The sequence below is a fragment of the Coregonus clupeaformis genome, chromosome 12 (genome assembly GCF_020615455.1).
Source record: "Coregonus clupeaformis isolate EN_2021a chromosome 12, ASM2061545v1, whole genome shotgun sequence".
NCBI classification, from domain to species: Eukaryota; Metazoa; Chordata; class Actinopteri; order Salmoniformes; family Salmonidae; genus Coregonus; species Coregonus clupeaformis.
In genome coordinates, this window is record NC_059203.1 from 14,308,816 (window position 1) to 14,330,604 (window position 21,789).

The 21,789-nt window shown below is 44.7% G+C and overlaps 1 protein-coding gene across 2 annotated transcripts in view; it reads left to right on the forward strand.

Annotated features, from left to right (window-relative positions):
• Positions 1 to 21,789, forward strand: part of LOC121577861 (filamin-B) — a 183,395-nt gene that overhangs the window by 56,047 nt on the left and 105,559 nt on the right. For both annotated transcript variants that reach the window (XM_041891803.2, XM_041891804.2), the window contains exons 2-7: positions 5,374 to 5,622; positions 6,014 to 6,108; positions 8,267 to 8,414; positions 15,126 to 15,319; positions 17,942 to 18,104; positions 18,352 to 18,549. In XM_041891803.2, the coding sequence (XP_041747737.1) occupies positions 5,374 to 5,622; positions 6,014 to 6,108; positions 8,267 to 8,414; positions 15,126 to 15,319; positions 17,942 to 18,104; positions 18,352 to 18,549 (1,047 nt within the window). The remainder of the gene's footprint in view (positions 1 to 5,373; positions 5,623 to 6,013; positions 6,109 to 8,266; positions 8,415 to 15,125; positions 15,320 to 17,941; positions 18,105 to 18,351; positions 18,550 to 21,789) is intronic.

Consider the following 21,789-nt stretch of genomic DNA (forward strand, 5'->3'; position numbering starts at 1 on the left):
ACGAGAACAAAAACAGAACCACGATGTGAAAATATAGTCTGAAAATGAAGTAAAGGTCTGACAGTAGCTTGTCAAGTAACACCTGTGATGGATTTGTAATATTTATAAATATCTGCAGTACCTAATGGTGATGAGGTACACGTTTCTTCCTCTCTGTGATGAGGTACACGTTTCTTCCTCTCTGTGATGAGGTACACGGTTCTTCCTCTCTGTGATGAGGTACACGGTTCTTCCTCTCTGTGATGAGGTACACGGTTCTTCCTCTCTGTGATGAGGTACACGTTTCTTCCTCTCTGTGATGAGGTGCACGGTTCTTCCTCTCTGTGATGAGGTACACGGTTCTTCCTCTCTGTGATGAGGTACACGGTTCGTCCTCTCTGTGATGAGGTGCACGGTTCTTCCTCTCTGTGATGAGGTACACGGTTCGTCCTCTCTGTGATGAGGTGCACGGTTCTTCCTCTCTGTGATGAGGTACACGGTTCGTCCTCTCTGTGATGAGGTACACGTTTCTTCCTCTCTGTGATGAGGTGCACGGTTCTTCCTCTCTGTGATGAGGTACACGGTTCGTCCTCTCTGTGATGAGGTACACGGTTCTTCCTCTCTGTGATGAGGTACACGTTTTCTTGCTCTTGCAAAAAAAACGCAAGGTATTATTTTGCAAAAAAAGATGCATGACCATCACATTTCTGTTTATCATAGCAAGAATGTAGCCAGCTACATTTTCTAATGTTTTTCTTAAAGTGAATCTTGCATTTTACCGGAGACAAGTAGACTGGATACTCTGAGAGAAGTAGTTACACATCAGATCGCTGTGTGTTGATAGATTGCCCATTCCTGAATTCTCATCCGAGTGGAGAAGTGCAACTGAAGCACAGAATCAGTCTGATGCCAAACAGAAATTACAATAAGGAGAATTTTAGTTATAATGCCTTTGATCTTTTTTTCCTGTGTAAAAAAAACGGCTTCTGTGTTAACATGGCAATGTAACTTGCTAGTTATCTAAGTAAGTGGCTGAATTGATAAGGCATCATATTGTGTTAGCTTTCTGCCGTGTTTGAGAAGTTAAAGCACTTTGGCTGTACAGCTGCCACCGCTATCCACAGCTGCCACCGCTATCCACCTCTATCCACCGCTATCCACCTCTATCCACCTCTATCCACCTCTATCCACCTCTATCCACCGCTATCCACCTCTATCCACCTCTATCCACCGCTATCCACCGCTATCCACCGCTATCCACCGCTATCCACCGCTATCCACCGCTATCCACCGCTATCCACCGCTATCCACCGCTATCCACCGCTATCCACCGCTATCCACCTCTATCCACCTCTATCCACCGCTATCCACCGCTATCCACCTCTATCCACCGTTCTTGTCTCCGTTCTCGGCCCGTCTGCTCCTCCCCCATCATCAGTGCAGATAGTCGGGGTAATAAATGTGTATTTGTCACATGCACATTGATCTCACTAGACTATATATAGTAATGGTGTCGTGATACTAAACCTGGTATCGGTATCCAAGTCACAACACTACTCATATGCTGCTACTACTCTGTTCTTTATTTAACTCTTATTATTATCTATCCTGATTCCTGGTCACTTTACCCTGCCTTCATGTACATATCTACCTCAAATACCTTATTATTATCTATCCTGATGCCTAGTCACTTTACCCTGGATTCATGTATCTATCTACCTCAAATACCTTATTATTATCTATCCTGATGCCTAGTCACTTTACCCTGCCTTCATGTATCTATCTACCTCAAATACCTTATTATTATCTATCCTGATGCCTAGTCACTTTACCCTGGATTCATGTATCTATCTACCTCAAATACCTTATTATTATCTATCCTGATGCCTAGTCACTTTACCCTGGATTCATGTATCTATCTACCTCAAATACCTCGTACCTCTGCACATTGATCTGGTACTGCCAGTATATAGCTCCACATTGATCTGGTACTTCCTGTATATAGCTCCATTCTTGTGTATGTTATTGTATTCCACGTATTACTATTTTATTTTTATTTGTAAACTCTGCATCGTTGGGAAGGGCTCGTAAGCGAGCATTTCACGGTAAAGTCTACACCAGTTGTATTCGGTGCATGTGACAAATGCTAATGTATTTTATTTGACACACCACACACACACAGTGCACACACACACACAGTACACACACACACACACCACACACACAGTACACACACACACCACACACACACAGTGCACACACACACACACACACACACACACACACACACACACACACTGGGCTGTGTCGTGATGGGTGTGTCTGGTCAGCTGTGGGTTAGAGTTCAACTCCTCTACTCACACCATTGTTATGTGCTAACTTACATGTTTGGCAGAGATGGCTGATAGTGTGTTTACACACACACACACACACACACACACACACACCCCCCTTGAAGCGGGCTGAGAGGAGCAGTTGTGGACAGGTGGGGCAACATCCTGCTCTGACAGAGAGAGGGAACGAGAGACAGAAGGGAGAAAAGAGACTGACAAATTGCCACAGAGACAGGGAGGAGCCACAGAGACAGGGAGGAGCCGCAGAGACAGGGAGGAGCCGCAGAGACAGGGAGGAGCCGCAGAGACAGGGAGGAGCCGCAGAGACAGGGAGGAGCCGCAGAGACAGGGAGGAGCCGCAGAGACAGGGAGGAGCCGCAGAGACAGGGAGGAGCCGCAGAGACAGGGAGGAGCCGCAGAGACAGGGAGGAGCCGCAGAGACAGGGAGGAGCCGCAGAGACAGGGAGGAGCCGCAGAGACAGGGAGGAGCCGCAGAGACAGGGAGGAGCCACAGAGACAGGGAGGAGCCACAGACAGCCTCTTGTTGTAGTAATGTTTGATTTGACGTTAGTGTCCCGTGAATGTCAGGAATCACACACAGCTTGAAGATGTCACCTAATGAATGTCTCTGTACTAAATGGTACCCTATTCCCATAGGGCTCCCGTCAAAAGTAGTGCACTATATAGGGAATAGGGTGCCATTTGGGATGCATACAACTATAAATCTGTTCTGTAAACTGTTGTGACAGATATATAGAGCTGTTGAGCAATAATATTTTTCAACACTTTCTGATTGCCAAACCGTTTAGAGGTCACGATCTCTTCTCTTGTCTAAACTTTTTAAGGTTTATTTTTTTGTTCAATTACGTTTCTGAACAACTTTCTACAGTACTTGTGGACCCTGAGCAAGGGTTGTCTATATGTTGCTTTGTCTTACACTGGCCAAAGTCAACCGTTTCCTCTGATCCACGGTCTTTAGAGATTAGCTAATGAAGGTCCTCCCTCGTGTTGAGCTCCATGCGTAGTCAGTGAGTCAAGGTTAAGGCGTTGGTGTTGATCAGGATGATCAGGATGCCCCACCAGTACGGTCAATGAGAGCTGTGTTTGGTACTGTCTTGTACGTGTGAGATGAGAGAGCTGTGTTTGGTACTGTCTTGTACGTGTGAGATGAGAGAGCTGTGTTTGGTACTGTCTTGTACGTGTGAGATGAGAGAGCTGTGTTTGGTACTGTCTTGTACGTGTGAGATGAGAGAGCTGTGTTTGGTACTGTCTTGTACGTGTGAGATGAGAGAGCAGTGTTTGGTACTGTCTTGTACGTGTGAGATGAGAGAGCTGTGTTTGGTACTGTCTTGTACGTGTGAGATGAGAGAGCTGTGTTTGGTACTGTCTTGTACGTGTGAGATGAGAGAGCAGTGTTTGGTACTGTCTTGTACGTGTGAGATGAGAGAGCTGTGTTTGGTACTGTCTTGTACGTGTGAGATGAGAGAGCTGTGTTTGGTACTGTCTTGTACGTGTGAGATGAGAGAGCTGTGTTTGGTACTGTCTTGTACGTGTGAGATGAGAGAGCAGTGTTTGGTACTGTCTTGTACGTGTGAGATGAGAGAGCTGTGTTTGGTACTGTCTTGTACGAAGGTCATCTTTACCATGGCAGAAAAACATTTAAGACTGTTGCATGTACAGTGCCTTCAGAAAGTATTCATACACCTTGACTTATTCCACGTTTTCTTGTTACAGCCTGAATTCAAAATTAATTAAAAATATATATTTTCTCCCATCTGCACACACTACCCCATAATGACAAAATGAAAATATGTTTTTAGAAATGTTAGCAAATATCTAATTTACATATGTATTCACACCCCTGAGTCAATACTTTGTGAAAACACCTTTTGGCAGCCATTGCAGCTGTGAGTCTTTCTGGGTAAGTCTCTAAGAGCTTTCCACACCTGGATTGTGCAACATTTGCCCATTTTTATTCTTTTCAAAATTCGTCAAGCTCTGTCAAATTGGTTGTTGATCATTGCTAGACAGCCATTTTCAGGTCTTGTCAAAACTGTACCTCGCCCACTCAGGAACATTCACTGTCTTCTTGGTAACCAACTCCAGTGTATATTTGGCCTTGTGTTTTAGGTTATTGTCCTGCTGAAAGGTGAATACATCTCCCAGTGTCTGGTGGAAAGCAGACTGAACCAGGTTTTCCTCTAGGATTTGGCCTGTGCTTAGCTCCATTTCGTTTATTTTTAATCCTGAAAAACGTCCCAGTCCTTAACAATGACAAGCATACCCATAACATGATGCAGCCACCACTATGCTTGAAACTATGGAGAGTGGTACTCCGTAATGTGTTGTATTGGATTTGCCCCAAACATAACACTTTGTATTCAGGACAAAAAGTTAATTGCTTTGCCACCTTTTTTGCAGTATTACTTTAATGCCTTGTTGAAAGCAGGATGCACGTTTTGGAATATTTTTGTTCTGGTCTCGGTGGTTGAATCTGTGTTTGAAATTCACTGCTCGACTGAGGGGCCTTACAGATAATTGTATTTGTGGGGTACAGAGATGAGGTAGTCATAAAACATTTTTAAACACTGTTATTGCACACAGTGAGTCCAGGCATCTTATGTGACTTGTGAAGCATATTTTTACTCCTGAACTTGTTTATTTAGGCTTGCCATAACAAAGGGGTTGAATACTTATTGACTCAAGACATTTCAGCTTTACATTTTATATTAATTTGTAAGACTTTTAAAAACATAATTTCACTTTGACATTATGGGGTATTGTGTTTATGGGCCAGTAACAAAAAAATCTCAACGTAATCCATTTTAATTCAGGCTGGAACACAACAAAATGTGGAAAAAGTCAAGGGGGTGTGCATACTTTCTGAAGGCACTGTGTATCTGTTTTGCCAAGTAAAATGGAAAAATACTGGCATACTCATTAAAAAACGTTCTCCTCCTTTGTCTTCTTGTCTTCCTCATCTTCCTCATCCTCCTCCTCATCCAGACAGTAAATAGTGTTTGTGGATGTGAACCTAAATCTGTGTCTCTCTCCCCTCCAGACTCTAAGGCCATAGTGGATGGTAACATGAAGCTGATCCTGGGCATGGTGTGGACTCTGATCCTCCACTACTCCATCTCCATGCCGGTGTGGGAAGACGAGGTGGACGACGAGGCGGAGAAGAAGACCCCGAAGCAGAGGCTTCTGGGATGGATCCAGAATAAAGTGCCAGACCTGCCCATCACCAACTTCAGCAGAGACTGGCGGAGTGGCAAGGCCCTGGGAGCCCTGGTCGACAGCTGTGCTCCAGGTAGGTTCTGGATGGTTCTGGATGTCAGAGGGTGTGTAGACCAGAGTGATTGGCGATATGTCTGAACGTCCAACTGCTGGTTATGATAATCCTGTGTGCTTTTGTTATTGAGGATTTGTCTTTGTTCAGGTGTTTAGGAGGAGGTTTCTATATGGTTATTGTTGATCATGGGAGTGTGGGTTTTATTGATGTTATTGTTGATCATGGGAGTGTGGGTTTTATTGATGTTATTGTTGATCATGGGAGTGTGGGTTTTATTGATGTTATTGTTGATCATGGGAGTGTGGGTTTTATTGATGTTATTGTTGATCATGGGAGTGTGGGTTTTATTGATGTTATTGTTGATCATGGGAGTGTGGGTTTTATTGATGTTATTGTTGTGTTTGTGCAGGTCTGTGTCCTGACTGGGAAACATGGGACAACAAGCCCTCAGACAACGCCCAAGAGGCCATGCAGCTGGCTGACGACTGGCTGGGCATCCCTCAGGTGCGAATAACAGGGTTTTGTCAGGGAGTCTCTAGTCCCCTTAAGACTGGACCAGGGAGCCTCTAGTCCCCTTAAGACTGGACCAGGGAGTCTCTAGTCCCCATAAGACTGGACCAGGGAGCCTCTAGTCCCCATAAGACTGGACCAGGGAGCCTCTAGTCCCCTTAAGACTGGACCAGGGAGCCTCTAGTCCCCATAAGACTGGACCAGGGAGCCTCTAGTCCCCTTAAGACTGGACCAGGGAGCCTCTAGTCCCCATAAGACTGGACCAGGGAGCCTCTAGTCCCCTTAAGACTGGACCAGGGAGCCTCTAGTCCCCTTAAGACTGGACCAGGGAGCCTCTAGTCCCCTTAAGACTGGACCAGGGAGCCTCCAGTCCCCTTAAGACTGGACCAGGGAGCCTCTAGTCCCCTTAAGACTGGACCAGGGAGCCTCTAGTCCCCATAAGACTGGACCAGGGAGCCTCCAGTCCCCTTAAGACTGGACCAGGGAGCCTCTAGTCCCAATAAGTTGTTCCTGACCACAGTGTATCTTCTTGACTTTTCCTTATTGCACTGTTTCCTTCTGAGCCATGTTTGAATGGTGCAGACAAATGATCCTTCTATTTACCTACCAGGTGGGTGCTGCATTCAAAGAATCTTTATCGAAATCAATCATACAACACGCCCAAATCACAACACACCCAAGTTAAACCTCTGCAAACAGGATAGTTTGAACTGTAACAAGAGTTATTAACATTATTTATACAATGGGTGGATCTAGTCCTGGACGCTGGTTGGTTAAAACCGCATTCCAGCCGGTGTCTAATCCACAAGTTACCACCGGCTAAATCTATGACGTTAAAATGCCTCTGTTATCCACTGTCTCATCAGCCCAGCCAGGCAATTTATACACTAGATCTACACTGTAAAAAGCATCTAGACATTATCTCCCATTTCGTTTAGACTAGCAATTGGTTTTCAATAGCGGAGATTTGTATAAACCTTGCTGTCTGTCTCTGACATTGGCAACCTCTATAGTAGGAGCACTTCCTCCAGACTTCCTCTATAGTAGGAGCACTTCCTCCAGACTTCCTCTATAGTAGGAAAACTTCCTCTATAGTAGGAACACTTCCTCTATAGTAGGAACACTTCCTCTATAGTAGGAACACTTCCTCCAGACTTCCTCTTTAGTAGGAACACTTCCTCTATAGTAGGAACACTCCCTCCAGACTTCCTCTATAGTAGGAACACTTCCTCCAGACTTCCTCTATAGTAGGAACACTTCCTCTATAGTAGGAACACTTCCTCCAGACTTCCTCTCTAGTAGGAACACTTCCTCTATAGTAGGAACACTCCCTCCAGACTTCCTCTATAGTAGGAACACTTCCTCCAGACTTCCTCTATAGTAGGAACACTTCCTGCAGACTTCCTCTATAGTAGGAACACTTCCTCTATAGTAGGAACACTTCCTCTATAGTAGGAACACTTCCTCCAGACTTCCTCTATAGTAGGAACACTTCCTCCAGACTTCCTCTATAGTAGGAAAACTTCCTCTATAGTAGGAACACTTCCTCCAGACTTCCTCTATAGTAGGAACACTTCCTCTATAGTAGGAACACTTCCTCTATAGTAGGAACACTTCCTCCAGACTTCCTCTATAGTAGGAACACTTCCTCCAGACTTCCTCTATAGTAGGAACACTTCCTCCAGACTTCCTCTATAGTAGGAACACTTCCTCTCTAGTAGGAACACTTCCTCTATAGTAGGAACACTCCCGCCAGACTTCCTCTATAGTAGGAACACTTCCTCTATAGTAGGAACACTTCCTCTATAGTAGGAACACTTCCTCCAGACTTCCTCTATAGTAGGAACACTTCCTCTATAGTAGGAACACTTCCTCTATAGTAGGAACACTTCCTCCAGATGTCCTTTGTACCCACAGATAGTCTCAACACCAGGAAACTTTTTGTTTGAAATCTGTAAATTGGATTATTATTTGACACTGACTGGTTTTTCTTACCATGTGATGTGAACAGCCATAGTTATAGGTTATGGTCAGCAAAAACTCAGGGCCCTGCTCATAGTGTGTGTGGTCTGTAGAGGAGATCTGATAATGTTGGTTGTGGTGTCAGTTGTCTGTACTGTAGGTTATAATGTGTGTCTGTCTTCTGTCTTAGGTGATTGCACCAGAGGAGATCATTGACCCCAGTGTGGATGAACAGTCCGTGATGACCTACCTGTCCCAGTTCCCCAAAGCCAAACTGAAGCCTGGTGCACCCCTTAAACCCAAACTCAACCCCAAGAAGGCCCGTGCATACGGACCAGGTAAAATATATCATCAGATATTAATAAATGCCATGTAGCAGAAACTTTTTATCCAAAGTGACTTTCAGGTACGGTGAGTGCATTCATTTTTAGTATGTGTGATGCCTGAGGAAATTTAACCCGCAACCCTGGCATTGCTAGGAATAACTTCTCCGAAAAGATTACTAGGTCCCAGACCTAATAATGACACACCTTTTTAAGTAATACTGAGTGCCTGCCAAACTAACACCATGTAGCTGTCTACACAGAGTGTACAAAACATTAGGAACACCTTCCTAATATAGAGTTGCACCCCCCTTTTGCCCTCAGAACAGTCTCAATTCGTCAGGGCATGGACTCTACAAGGTGTCGAAAGCGTTCCACAGGGATGCTGGCCCATGTTGACTCCAATGCTTCCCACAGTTGTGTCAAGTTGGCTGGATGTCCTTTGGGTGGTGGACCATTCTTGATACACATGGGAAACTTTTGAGTGTGAAAAACCCAGCAGCGTTGCAGTTCTTGACACACTCAAACTGGTGCGCATGGCACCTACTACCATACCCCGTTCAAAGACACTTAAATATTTTGTCTTGCCCATTCACCCTCTGAATGGCACACATCCATAATCCATGTCTCAACTGTCTCAAGGCTTAAAAATCCTTCTTTAGAACACTACCTGCCCGACTGCATTGTGCCAACTGTAAAGTTTGGTGGAGGAGGAATAATGGTCTGGGGCTGTTTTTCATGGTTCGGGCTAGGCCCCTTAGTTCCAGTGAAGAGAAATCTTAACGCTACAGCAAACAATGACATTCTAGACGATTCTGTGCTTCCAACTTTGTGGCAACAGTTTGGGGAAGGCCCTTTCCTGTTTCAGCATGACAATGCCCCCATGCACAAAGTGAGGTCCATACAGAAATGGTTTGTCGTGATCGATGTAGAAGACTTGACTGGCCTGCACAGAGCCCTGATCTCAACCCCATCGAACACCATTGGGATTAATTGGAAAGCCGACTGCGAGCCAGGCCTAATCACCCAACATCAGTGCCCGATCTCACTAATGCTTCCCAGAAGAGTGGAGGCTGTTATAGCAGCAAAGGGGGGATTATTAAAGTGACTTGTGTTCCATTTCTTAAAGTGGCCAGTGATTTCAATAGGCAGCAGCAGCCTCTAATGTGCTAGTGATGGCTATTTAACAGTCTGATGGCCTTGAGATAGAAGCTGTTTTTCATTCTCTCGGTCCCAGCTTTGATGCACCTGTACTGACCTCGCCTTCTGGATGATAGCGAGGTGAGCAGGCAGTGGCTCGGGTGTTTTTTTTATTTTTATTTTTATTTTTTTATTTCACCTTTATTTAACCAGGTAAGCCAGTTGAGAACAGGTTCTCATTTACAACTGCGACCTGGCCAAGATAAAGCAAAGTAGTGCAATAAAAACAACACAGAGTTACATATGGGGTAAAGAAAAAAACATAAAGTCAGAAAATACAACAGAAAATATATATACAGTGTGTGCAAATGTAGCAAGTTATGGAGGTAAGGCAATAAATGGGCTATAGTGCAGAATAATTACAATAGTATTAACACTGGAATGCTAGATGTGCAAGAGATTATGTGCAAATAGAGATACTGGGGTGCAAAAGAGCAAATTAAATAACAATATAGGGATGAGGTAGTTGGGTGGGCTAATTTCAGATGGGCTGTGTACAGGTGCAGTGATCGGTAAGGTGCTCTGACAACTGATGCTTAAAGTTATTGGGGGAGATAAGAGTCTCCAGCTTCAGAGATTTTTGCAATTCGTTCCAGTCATTGGCAGCAGAGAACTGGAAGGAATGGCGGCCAAAGGAGGTGTTGGCTTTGGGAATGACCAGTGAGATATACCTGCTGGAGCGCAGACTACGGGTGGGTGCTGCTATGGTGACCAATGAGCTAAGATAGGGCGGGGATTTGCCTAGCAGTGATTTATAGATGGCCTGGAGCCAGTGGGTTTGACGGACGAACATGTAGTGAGGACCAGCCAACAAGAGCGTACAGGTCACAGTGGTGGGTAGTGTATGGGGCTTTGGAGACAAAACGGATGGCACTGTGATAGACTACATCCAATTTGCTGAGTAGAGTGTTGGAGGCTATTTTGTAAATGACATCGCCGAAGTCAAGGATCGGTAGGATAGTCAGTTTTACGAGGGCATGTTTGGCAGCATGAGTGAAGGAGGCTTTGTTGCGAAATAGGGAAGCCGATTCTAGATTTAACTTTGGATTGGAGATTCTTTATGTGAGTCTGGAAGTTGAGTTTACAGTCTAACCAGACACCTAGATATTTGTAGTTGTCCACATACTCTAGGTCAGACCCGTCGAGAGTGGTGATTCTAGTCGGGTGGGCGGGTGCTAGCAGCGTTCGATTGAAAAGCATGCATTTAGTTTTACTAGTGTTTAAGAGCAGTTGAAGGCTACTGAAGGATTGTTGTATGGCATTGAAGCTCGTTTGGAGGTTTGTTAACACAGTGTCCAATGAAGGGCCAGATGTATACAAAATGGTGTCGTCTGCGTAGAGGTGGATCTGAGAGTCACCAGCAGCAAGAGCGACATCATTGATATACACGGAGAAAAGTGTCGGCCCAAGAATTGAACCCTGTGGCACCCCCCATAGAGACTGCCATAGGTCCAGACAACAGGCCCTCCGATTTGACACACTGAACTCTATCTGAGAAGTAGTTGGTGAACCAGGCGAGGCAGTCATTTGAGAAACCAAGGCTATTTAGTCTGCCAATAAGAATGCGGTGGTTGACAGAGTCGAAAGCCTTGGCCAGGTCGATGAAGACGGCTGCACAGTACTGTCTATTATCAATCGCGGTTATAATATCGTTTAGGACCTTGAGCGTGGCTGAAGTGCACCCGTGACCAGCTCGAAACCGGATTGCATAGCGGAGAAGGTACGGTGGTATTCGAAATGGTCGATGATCTGTTTGTTAACTTGGCTTTCGAATACTTTCGAAAGGCAGGGCAGGATGGATATAGGTCTGTAGCAGTTTGGATCTAGAGTGTCACCCCCTTTGAAGAGGGGGATGACCGCGGCAGCTTTCCAATCTCTGGGGATCTCAGACGTTATGAAAGAGAGGTTGAACAGACTAGTAATAGGGGTTGCGACAATTTCGCGGCTAGTTTTAGGAAGAAAGGGTCCAGATTGTCTAGCCCAGCTGATTTGTAGGGGTCCAGATTTTGCAGCGCTTTCAAAACATCAACTGTCTGAATTTGTGTGAAGGAGAAGCGGGGGGCATGGGCAAGTTGCAGCAGAGGGTGCAGAGTTGGTGGCCGGGTTAGTGGTAGCCAGATGGAAAGCATGGCCAGCTGTAGCAAAATGCTTGTTGAAATTCTCGATTATTGTAGATTTATCGGTGGTGATAGTGTTTCCTAGCCTCAGTGCAGTGGGCAGCTGGGAGGAAGTGCTCTTATTCTCCATGGACTTTACAGTGTCCCAAAACTTTTTGGAGTTAGTGCTACAGGATGCAAATTTCTGTTTGAAAAAGTTAGCCTTTGCTTTCCTGACTGCTTGTGTATATTGGTTCCTAACTTCCCTGAAAAGTTGCATATCGCGGGGGCTATTTGATGCTAATGCTGTACGCCACAGGATGTTTTTGTGCTGGTCAAGGGCAGTCAAGTCTGAGGAGAACCAGGGGCTATATCGGTTCTTAGTTCTGTATTTTTTGAATGGGGCATGTTTATTTAAGATTGAGAGGAAATTACTTTTAAGGAACAACCAGGCATCCTCTACTGACGGAATGAGATCTATATCCATCCAGGATACCTGGGCCAGGTCAATTAGGAAGGCCTCCTCGCTAAAGTGTTTTAGGGAGCGTTTGACAGTGATGAGGGGTGGTCGTTTGACCGCGGACCCGTTACGGACGCAGGCAATAAGGCAGTGATCGCTGAGATCCTGGTTGAAGACAGCTGAGGTGTATTTAGAGGGTATATTAGTCAGGATGATATCTATGAGGGTACCCATGTTTAAGGATTTAGGGTTGTACCTGGTAGGTTCGTTGATGATTTGCGTGAGGTTGAGGGCATCTAGCTTGGATTGTAGGATGGCTGGGGTATTAAGCATATCCCAATTTAGGTCACCAAGCAGTACAAACTCAGAGGATAAATGGGGGCAATCAATTCACATATGGTGTCCAGGGCACAGCTGGGGGCTGAGGGGGGTCTGTAGCAAGCGGCAACAGTGAGAGACTTATTTCTGGAAAGGTGGATTTTTAGAAGTAGAAGCTCAAACTGTTTGGGCACAGACCTGGATAGTATGATAGAGCTCTGCAGGCTATCTCTACAGTAGATTGCAACTCCACCCCCTTTGGCAGTTCTATCTAGACGGAAAATGTTGTAGTTGGGGATGGAAATTTCAGAATTTTTGGTGGCCTTCCTGAGCCAGGATTCAGACACTGCTAGAACATCAGGGTTGGCAGAGTGTGCTAACACAGTGAATAACTCAAACTTAGGAAGTAGACTTCTGATATTTATGTGCAAGAAACCAAGACTTTTGCGATTACAGAAGTCAACAAATGATAGCTCCTGGGGAGTAGGAGTGATACTGGGGGCTACAGGGCCTGGGTTAGCCTCTACATCACCAGAGGAACAGAGGAGGACTAGAATAAGGATACGGCTAAAGGCTTTAAGAACTGGTCTTCTAGTGCGTTGGGTACATAGAATAAAGGGGGCAGATTTCCGGGTGTTATAGAAAAGATTCAGGGCATTATGAACAGACAAGGATATGGAAGGACATGAGTAAAGTGGAGGCAAACCTAAGCGTTGGGTAACACTGAAAGAGATAGTATCTCTAGAGGCATAAATTGAGTCGGTCTCTGAGTGTATGGGTGGAGGGACAAAGGGGCTAACCAAGGCAGGTTCAGCTAGGCTGGGGGGTCTACAGTGATATAGTACAATTAGAAATAACCGAAACAACAATAAACTAACCATGTTTGGGCTGAGGCTAAACATAAACAGGATGTAGTACCGTAAAAAGGAACAGTCCAGCAGATATCAGCTGTATAGCTGAGTTATCACAAGGTCCGGTGGTGAAGCGCCAGTGAGCAAGAGGCCACGGCTAGCGTGTGCTACGTCCGTTTTGTTGTAGCCAGCTGGTAGCGACGGAAAAACTGATATGTTCTGGGTCGACAACGCGCAGTGCTGACTGTCCGAATATCCGGCGATCAATGTCCAGTGATTAAAACCAATCCCGCGGAAAAAAAAATCAAATGTTCTGGGTGAAACACCGCCAGCTGTGGCCAATAGCAAGTAGCTAGTTCAGTAGCTAGTTCAGTTTAGTGAGTAAGCGTGTGCTAACGGGCCAGGGCTAGCAGATGGATGGAATCTTCGTGGTTACGTCGTAACCACATCAGACGATTTCGGTCGGCAGACCAGTCGTGTAGGATCGGCGGGGCTCCGCGTCAATCCTAGGTGGTCCCGTCCAGTTGATAGAGAGGTAGATAGCCGGGAGATGGGCCTAGCTCAGGTTGATTAGCCAGACCACAGCGTCCGTTTTGTTGTAGCCAGCTGGTGGCGATGAATCCGGAGTTAGAGGTCCAGTGAATCCGGCGGAAGAACTGATATGTTCTGGGTCGATAACGCGCTGTGCAGACTGGCCGAATATCCGGTGATCAATGTCCAGTGATTAAAATTAATCCTGCGGAAAAAAAATCCTATGTTCTGGGTGAAACACCGCTAGCCGTGGCTAATAGCAAGTAGCTAGTTAGCTGGCTATCTAGTTTCAACTGGAGATTCTAGATTCTGGATAAAAGGTAAGTCAATAATAGAATCATGCCGGTTGATGTCCTTGATGTCCTTGATGATCTTTTTGACCTTCCTGTGACATCGGGTGCTGTATGTGTCTTGGAGGGAGGGTAGTTTGCCCCCAGTGATGCGTTCGGCAGACCGCACCACCATCTGGAGAGCCCTGCCGTTGTGGGCGGTGCAGTTGCCGTACCAGGCGGTGATACAGCCCGACAGGATGCTCTCAATGGTGCATCTGTAAAGGTTTGTGAGGGTTTTAGGTGCCAAGCCAAATTTCTTCAGCCTCCTGAGGTTGAAGAGGCTCTGTTGCGCCTTCTTCACCACACTGTCTGCGTGGGTGGACCATTTCAGTTTGTCGGTGATGAGTACGCCAAGGAACTTGAAGCTTTCCACCATCTCCACTGCGGTCCCGTCGATGTGGATAGGGGGGTGCACCCTCTGCTGTTTCCTGAAGTCCACGATCATCTCCTTTGTTTTGTTGACGGAGAGAATGAAAGCACTGTGATGTATTTTCCATCCGATCGGGTCCATCTATATGCTACAGTACCAGACCCCTGGTCTCTAATGTTTGGACCCACATGCTGCTATTTGGCTCCCAGCTACCTCCATGTAATACAAGTCCTGTAATTCACTTTTGCTTTTAATCTCATCACACAGCCGTCTATGAAAGAAGAGAACACACTGTTCTCTGACTGACACTTTATTTGCACCACGTTCCAAATAAAAGTGATTCAATCATAAAGGGCTGGAGTAAGCAGTGCTGGTTTTTATGTTCTTACTGGAAGTTAATCAATCTATTTATGTCATTGATTAGCCAGAGATTCCACTCACCAAGTGATCTGATTCCGAATCAGTCCCTGAAGGATGAAGACCAGCAGTACTACAGGTCTCCTGTATCTTCTACAGTATCTGGTGCGTTAATCAGTCTGTTCTCTCCCCCCCTCCCCCTCCCTCCCAGGTCTGGAGCCAGTAGGTAACAGGGTGATGCGTCCTGCTAACTTCACGGTGGATGCGTTCAGTGCAGGTCAGGGGCAGGTCACGGTCTACGTGGAGGACCCAGAAGGAACCCGAGAAGAGGTGAAGGCAGTTCCTAACGAAGGGAAGAAGACCTACAGTGTCACCTACATACCCCAGGTCATGGGCCCTCACAAGGTACCGTACAGACACTCCCTTTGTTCACATTCATACTACTAACTGATCTAGGTCCGTTGCGGTGACCGCATTACCGAAGGTCACAAGTCATGACCGCAGTCAAATTCCACTTGACCGTTTAGTCATGGTAATTAGGCTTCTCCAATCTCTGATGCTGCTGATGGTCATTAGTAGCCTACCAAACTTGCTAACTGCCTGGTACTCAGCACTCTATTGTCCCTCTAATCACTCTGACATCAATGCAAATGTGATCGGAAATCTAATCAAACACTTCATGAGAGCCCATGAGCTCATGTTGCGCAACATTTCTATAGGCTATGCAATTGCATGAGAAAACAGAGTGATGGCCTCTATTAAAAAGAGGAGGATCCCATCAGCTTTCTATAGGCTAGGCCTACTATATTTATTTCTCAACTTTCCTAATATTAAGCACATGGCTTCTCTTTACAACAGGAGTATAGCCTACCTGGCTGGCATGAAAATGAATCACGGGAAAAGCGTCCTCCATTCGCTAATTAAGTGCATAGATTACATGTATTTTTTCCCGCTGCCCATGTTTCAAGACAGGTGCATGATAATGGTCCATTCTAAATCAATACAAATTTCACACATATTATTTAGTATATGTAAAGACAAGATTAAATCAAGAATAGTCTGATGGGTGACTATCAGCCTATCACTTGTGAATTATATATTATCACTGAATGATGCCCAGCTTAAGAAACAATGCCTTTTTCTCATGTTGCCTAGCCCATAGGCCTATATGTTTTAATAAGGTTTGTATCACAACTAAAGTGGCCAAATAACGTCTTAAAATTAAGCACATGAATCCGCTTTACAAGGGGTTTAGAGCCTAACCGGCATACATAAGCAGCGCGTGAGTTTCAAGTTTGGGGAAGATACATTTCACCATAGAAATGCACCTTTTAGAATAAAAGCATTACATGCATAATCGCATTTGCGGTCACTTTTGATAATGGGGTTTTCCGCTAATGGAACATTCCCGCTTATAGCCTACTGCCGTGTGCGTATTGCTGTGCTTATAATGTAAAGAAATAGCCTAATAGTTTATCAACATTTTAAACTAAGCGTTCTGATCTGTTGGGTCACCCTCATTGCGTAAAAAAGGTTTTTTGATGCTTGTGGTTGTATTAATTTGGGCACTATTGAATCCCGCAATGTTTGGAATATTTATTTATCTCACAGAATAGAATAGGTTGACTTTTGTACTATGGGGGATAGTAGATTGACATAGGCTAGTGCTTTTGCTGTTCGTTAGGTCTACTCATCTTGTTGGCTGGCGAAAAGTACATGTGGACAGTTCTTCCAATATCTTCAATATGCACCTCGGAATTTGATAAAGACGTGCGCAGTTGCGTCCCCGATGTGTCTGTCTTCACTTGTAGCTTGTGTGAAAGACCTGATCACGTGACTGAGAGCCATGTGAGTGAGAGGCGCTTCAGAGCACGCAGCACTCAGGGAGAAGGGAATTATAATTATTATATTTAGCCCAAGGGCACAAAAGGGATGGATTTTTGTCCGCGGGAAATTTGAGGCATTATCAAGTGCTTGTCAAATAGTGAATGAGAGACTGATGAAGTGTGTACAGCCTGCGCAAAAAAACAAAGCAGAGCTCACGCCTTTCAAGCAACTTTTTTCAAATCATCATTAGTCGCATCATGCAGCCTTACAATCTATTAAAAATCAAAACATATAGCCCAACGTTTGTAGAACAACTAAAGTTACATTAATAACTCTAAATTAAGCATTTAGGAGTACCTGTTTCTTTGTTAACCGCTCAACACAGAATAGCCGCATGTGCTCACTCCCTCAAATCTTCTGGAGAAAATATCCTTAATATTTTATTCAGCTTTGTTCAATTGTTTTCTTCACACTATAAAATAATATAAAATAATGCCATGGAATTCTAAGCAGATCTTGTCTGCTAAATGAACTAGTGTAGCCCACAGCCATATGGCATAACCAGATCAGGACCTAACATAAGGACAACTCGGAGTATGCTATTCTGTTCTTCTGAAATAGACTACATTTTCTTCATATCATGCTTCTTTAGACCTGTCTAAAATAAATAATGGATTTATTGTGAAGGTGTAGGCTATATTACATGGATTTATTAGACTTTTTAACATGTAGATGTTCCAAAGGTCTGCATCAGTGGCTTGTTAATTAATGGTCAATTACCGGCTGACAATTTCGTGACCGCCACATCCCTACCCACAACAGCACCTCGGGTGCGGCAGGTAGCTTAGTGGTTAAGAGCGTTGTGCCAGTAACCGAAAGGTCGCTGGTTCTAATCCCCGAGCCGACTAGGTGAAAAATCTGTCGATGTGCCCTTGAGCAAGGCACTTAACCCTAATTGCTCCTGTAAGTCGCTCTGGATAAGAGCGTCTGCTAAATGACAAAAACAATTTTAAAAAATTTAAAATAAAAAATCTTCACTTTTCATTTGGCAAGCTCTTGATTCAGTCCTAGAGTCAAGTTCTTCACTTGACTGTTGAGAGCTTGTCAGATTGTTTTTATTGCGTCTAAACTGTTTGACTGCATTAGATACTGCTTCTGCAAAGATGCTTTCTGACGTCGTTGTTGTCTGATCCTGTCTAGGTGACAGTGCTGTTCGCAGGCCAGCAGATCCCCAAGTCTCCGTTTGAGGTGAGTGTGGACAAGGCTCAGGGAGACCCCACCAAGGTTACAGCTAAAGGGCCTGGACTGGAACCTATAGGGAACATCGCCAACAAACCTACCTACTTCGACATCTACACTGCAGGTTGGTTCTCCTCCCACAGCTCCTTCTGTTGTTTAGGACAATAACTGACTCCAAATAAGGAATTATTTGTGTACTGTATGTAGGACCGCATACGCTGGGTTGTTTAACTTTTTGTGTGTTTTTTTTATTAGCATTTTGAAGATGGTGCTTTTTAGACTGGTCCCAGATCTGTATGTTTCTGGCATGAAAACGAATCTACATTCTAGGTGCTTGGGTTAAAGTGTTGCTATGTTCCTCCCACCACCAGGGGCTGGAGTGGGAGATGTGGCAGCTGTCATCAAGGATCCTCAGGGCAGACCGTCGGTGGAGGCCATGGTGGAGGATAAGGGAGACAGTGTGTTCAGGTGCACCTACAAGCCCACCCAGCAGGGTCCTCACACCGTCACCATCACCTTCGGAGGCATCGCAATACCCAAGAGTCCTTCTACTGTCAACATCGGACCAGGTGAACTCTAACCTTAAGTGTTAAGCCCTGTCTAAGCCGGGTGGGGGTGGGGTTCTACTAGGTTATATAGAATTGTTTTAGCTATCTGATTTTGCATTTTAAAACCCCTTGAAGTATCAAAAAAAGATATGTAAAAAAAGTATTACTTACTGCTATTATCCCATACAAACGCATTGAATAACAGATAGTCCCCAAAAAATCTAAAGGAAGTTTTGTTCTGAAGTGTCTATCCTATATCTGAGAGATAAAAGAAAGATCAGGAAACATTCTTTCATTAAACAAATTTTTTTTTATATACATGTATTTAACCCCTTATTTTAGTCACTAAACAGTCTCCATATATACGCCCGTTTAAATTTTTCCGAGTGGTACCGGGGGACCTTCAGATGAGTCTTGTGAGGCCTGTGGGCGTCCTAGAGCAAATCAACCGACGTGTTCGTGAGATTCTCACCTTTACACAGAACCTAAACCTTCTGAAACCTTCTGAATGCAATCCAGCCATTTTTACATTTTCGACCCTTCTAAACCTTCTGAATGCAATCCAGCCATTTTTACATTTTCAACCCACTAAACCTTCTGAATGCAATCCAGCCATTTTTACATTTTCAACCCACTAAACCTTCTGAATGCAATCCAGCCATTTTTACATTTTCAACCCACTAAACCTTCTGAATGCAATCCAGCCATTTTTATATTTTCAACCCTTCTAAACCTTCTGAATGCAATCCAGCCATTTTTACATTTTCAACCCCACTAAACCTTCTGAAGACAATCCAATGTTTCATTTAAGAGCTTTATTTAGATTATAGAACCCTCGTTCCCCAGATTTAGCCTACGTACAGAACTCTGGCTACACTCCATAACTCTGGGTCTGACATAATTGGGTGAACATTTTTTGTCTCGTTAGTTTCCGCTGAGCGGTCAGCTGCCTCCCCCGCCTCACCCCTCCTGCCTCACCACCTACAGTACTTACTCCCCCCCTAGCCTCACCCTCTCTGGGGGAGGTGACCTGGCTCGACTCTGGCTAGTGGACAGAAGGAGAGGAGAGCAGGAAGCTCCAGCATTAGGACTAAAGGCTAGCTGAACCGAACAAGTGTGCTCGCTACTCTCTTAAAAGACCTTCGCTTGGAAAAAGGAGAAAAAAGCGGCAATAGTACTGTTTGTCTATTTTGAGACACCGTAGCAGTATACACTTCCTTAAAATAGTCAGAATGAATCTAAGATAACTCAAGAAATCTGTCATTTATTTAGACGTTTTTGCAGAGGATATCTAAGTCGCGGAATTTTACATGTAACGAAGATGTTTGATGCAGTATTTCTAAATGAAAAAAATGGTGGTCTCTCGTTGAATGACAACAGACTTTATTGAAGAATCCCTACTGTTGACTAATCACCGACGAGGGGGCGTGGACTTCGGCTCCGAACTTCGGCTTGCCTCCAGAAAAAATGTGTGCCCAAACAGCTTTAAAAAAAAACTCTCACCCAAGTCACAAAATGTCATCAGAATATATGCACAAACTCTTCAGCACTGTTTCGGCTGGGAAGCATGCGGACACCTCGAGCCTCAAGCCAGGACAAGCCGTGTTCAGCCCCTCTCCTCTGCCCTCCTCCTCCTGCTACTCATAAAACACTAAATTCCATCTCCCTGATGCAGCTTTTCCACGCCACACCGACCTCACGGCACGGTACAACGCAGCATCGTGACCCTAAAACCTCTCGCTTTACAGAACCGTAAATAGATTTTCCAAAAATAAAGGATTTGTAGTCATTATTGTTTTTATTCAAATGAATAACTGATACAGATAACTGAATGATAAGTGAATCAGAGAGGCTGTTGTTGAATTGGAAAGTGAGCCTGTATTTATTGTGTGTATGTCTGGAAACCCCCTCCAACTTCAAGCCTTCTCAGTTTGGAAGCAGATTTCAGGAGGTTAAAGTCTTGATGTGGTTCGTGAGGTAGAGTTGAGACTTGTAGCCTGCGTTCCAAATAGTACCCTATTCCCTATATAGTGCACTACTTTAGACTAGAATGGGGAATAGGGCGCCATTTGGCACACAGTCCTATACTTTTGGTTCTTTGGTCATGTTGATTGTAGGGTCTGAATGCAGCCCCTGTTCATTCCAACTGCTTTATGCCTTATAGTACAGTCTTCTCAGCACCCCTTCATTCCAACTGCTTTATGCCTTATAGTACAGTCTTCTCAGCACCCCTTCATTCCAACTGCTTTATGCCTTATAGTACAGTCTTCTCAGCACCCCTTCATTCCAACTGCTTTATGCCTTATAGTACAGTCTTCTCAGCACCCCTTCATTCCAACTGCTTTATGCCTTATAGTACAGTCTTCTCAGCACCCCTTCATTCCAACTGCTTTATGCCTTATAGTACAGTCTTCTCAGCACCCCCTTCATTCCAACTGCTTTATGCCTTATAGTACAGTCTTCTCAGCACCCCTTCATTCCAACTGCTTTATGCCTTATAGTACAGTCTGCTCAGCACCCCTTCATTCCAACTGCTTTATGCCTTATAGTACAGTCTGCTCAGCACCCCTTCATTCCAACTGCTTTATGCCTTATAGTACAGTCTGCTCAGCACCCCTTCATTCCAACTGCTTTATGCCTTATAGTACAGTCTTCTCAGCACCCCTTCATTCCAACTGCTTTATGCCTTATAGTACAGTCTTCTCAGCACCCCTTCATTCCAACTGCTTTATGCCTTATAGTACAGTCTTCTCAGCACCCCTTCATTCCAACTGCTTTATGCCTTATAGTACAGTCTTCTCAGCACCCCTTCATTCCAACTGCTTTATGCCTTATAGTACAGTCTGCTCAGCACCCCTTCATTCCAACTGCTTTATGCCTTATAGTACAGTCTTCTCAGCACCCCTTCATTCCAACTGCTTTATGCCTTATAGTACAGTCTGCTCAGCACCCCTTCATTCCAACTGCTTTATGCCTTATAGTACAGTCTGCTCAGCACCCCTTCATTCCAACTGCTTTATGCCTTATAGTACAGTCTGCTCAGCACCCCTTCATTCCAACTGCTTTATGCCTTATAGTACAGTCTTCTCAGCACCCCTTCATTCCAACTGCTTTATGCCTTATAGTACAGTCTTCTCAGCACCCCTTCATTCCAACTGCTTTATGCCTTATAGTACAGTCTTCTCAGCACCCCTTCATTCCAACTGCTTTATGCCTTATAGTACAGTCTTCTCAGCACCCCCTTCATTCCAACTGCTTTAT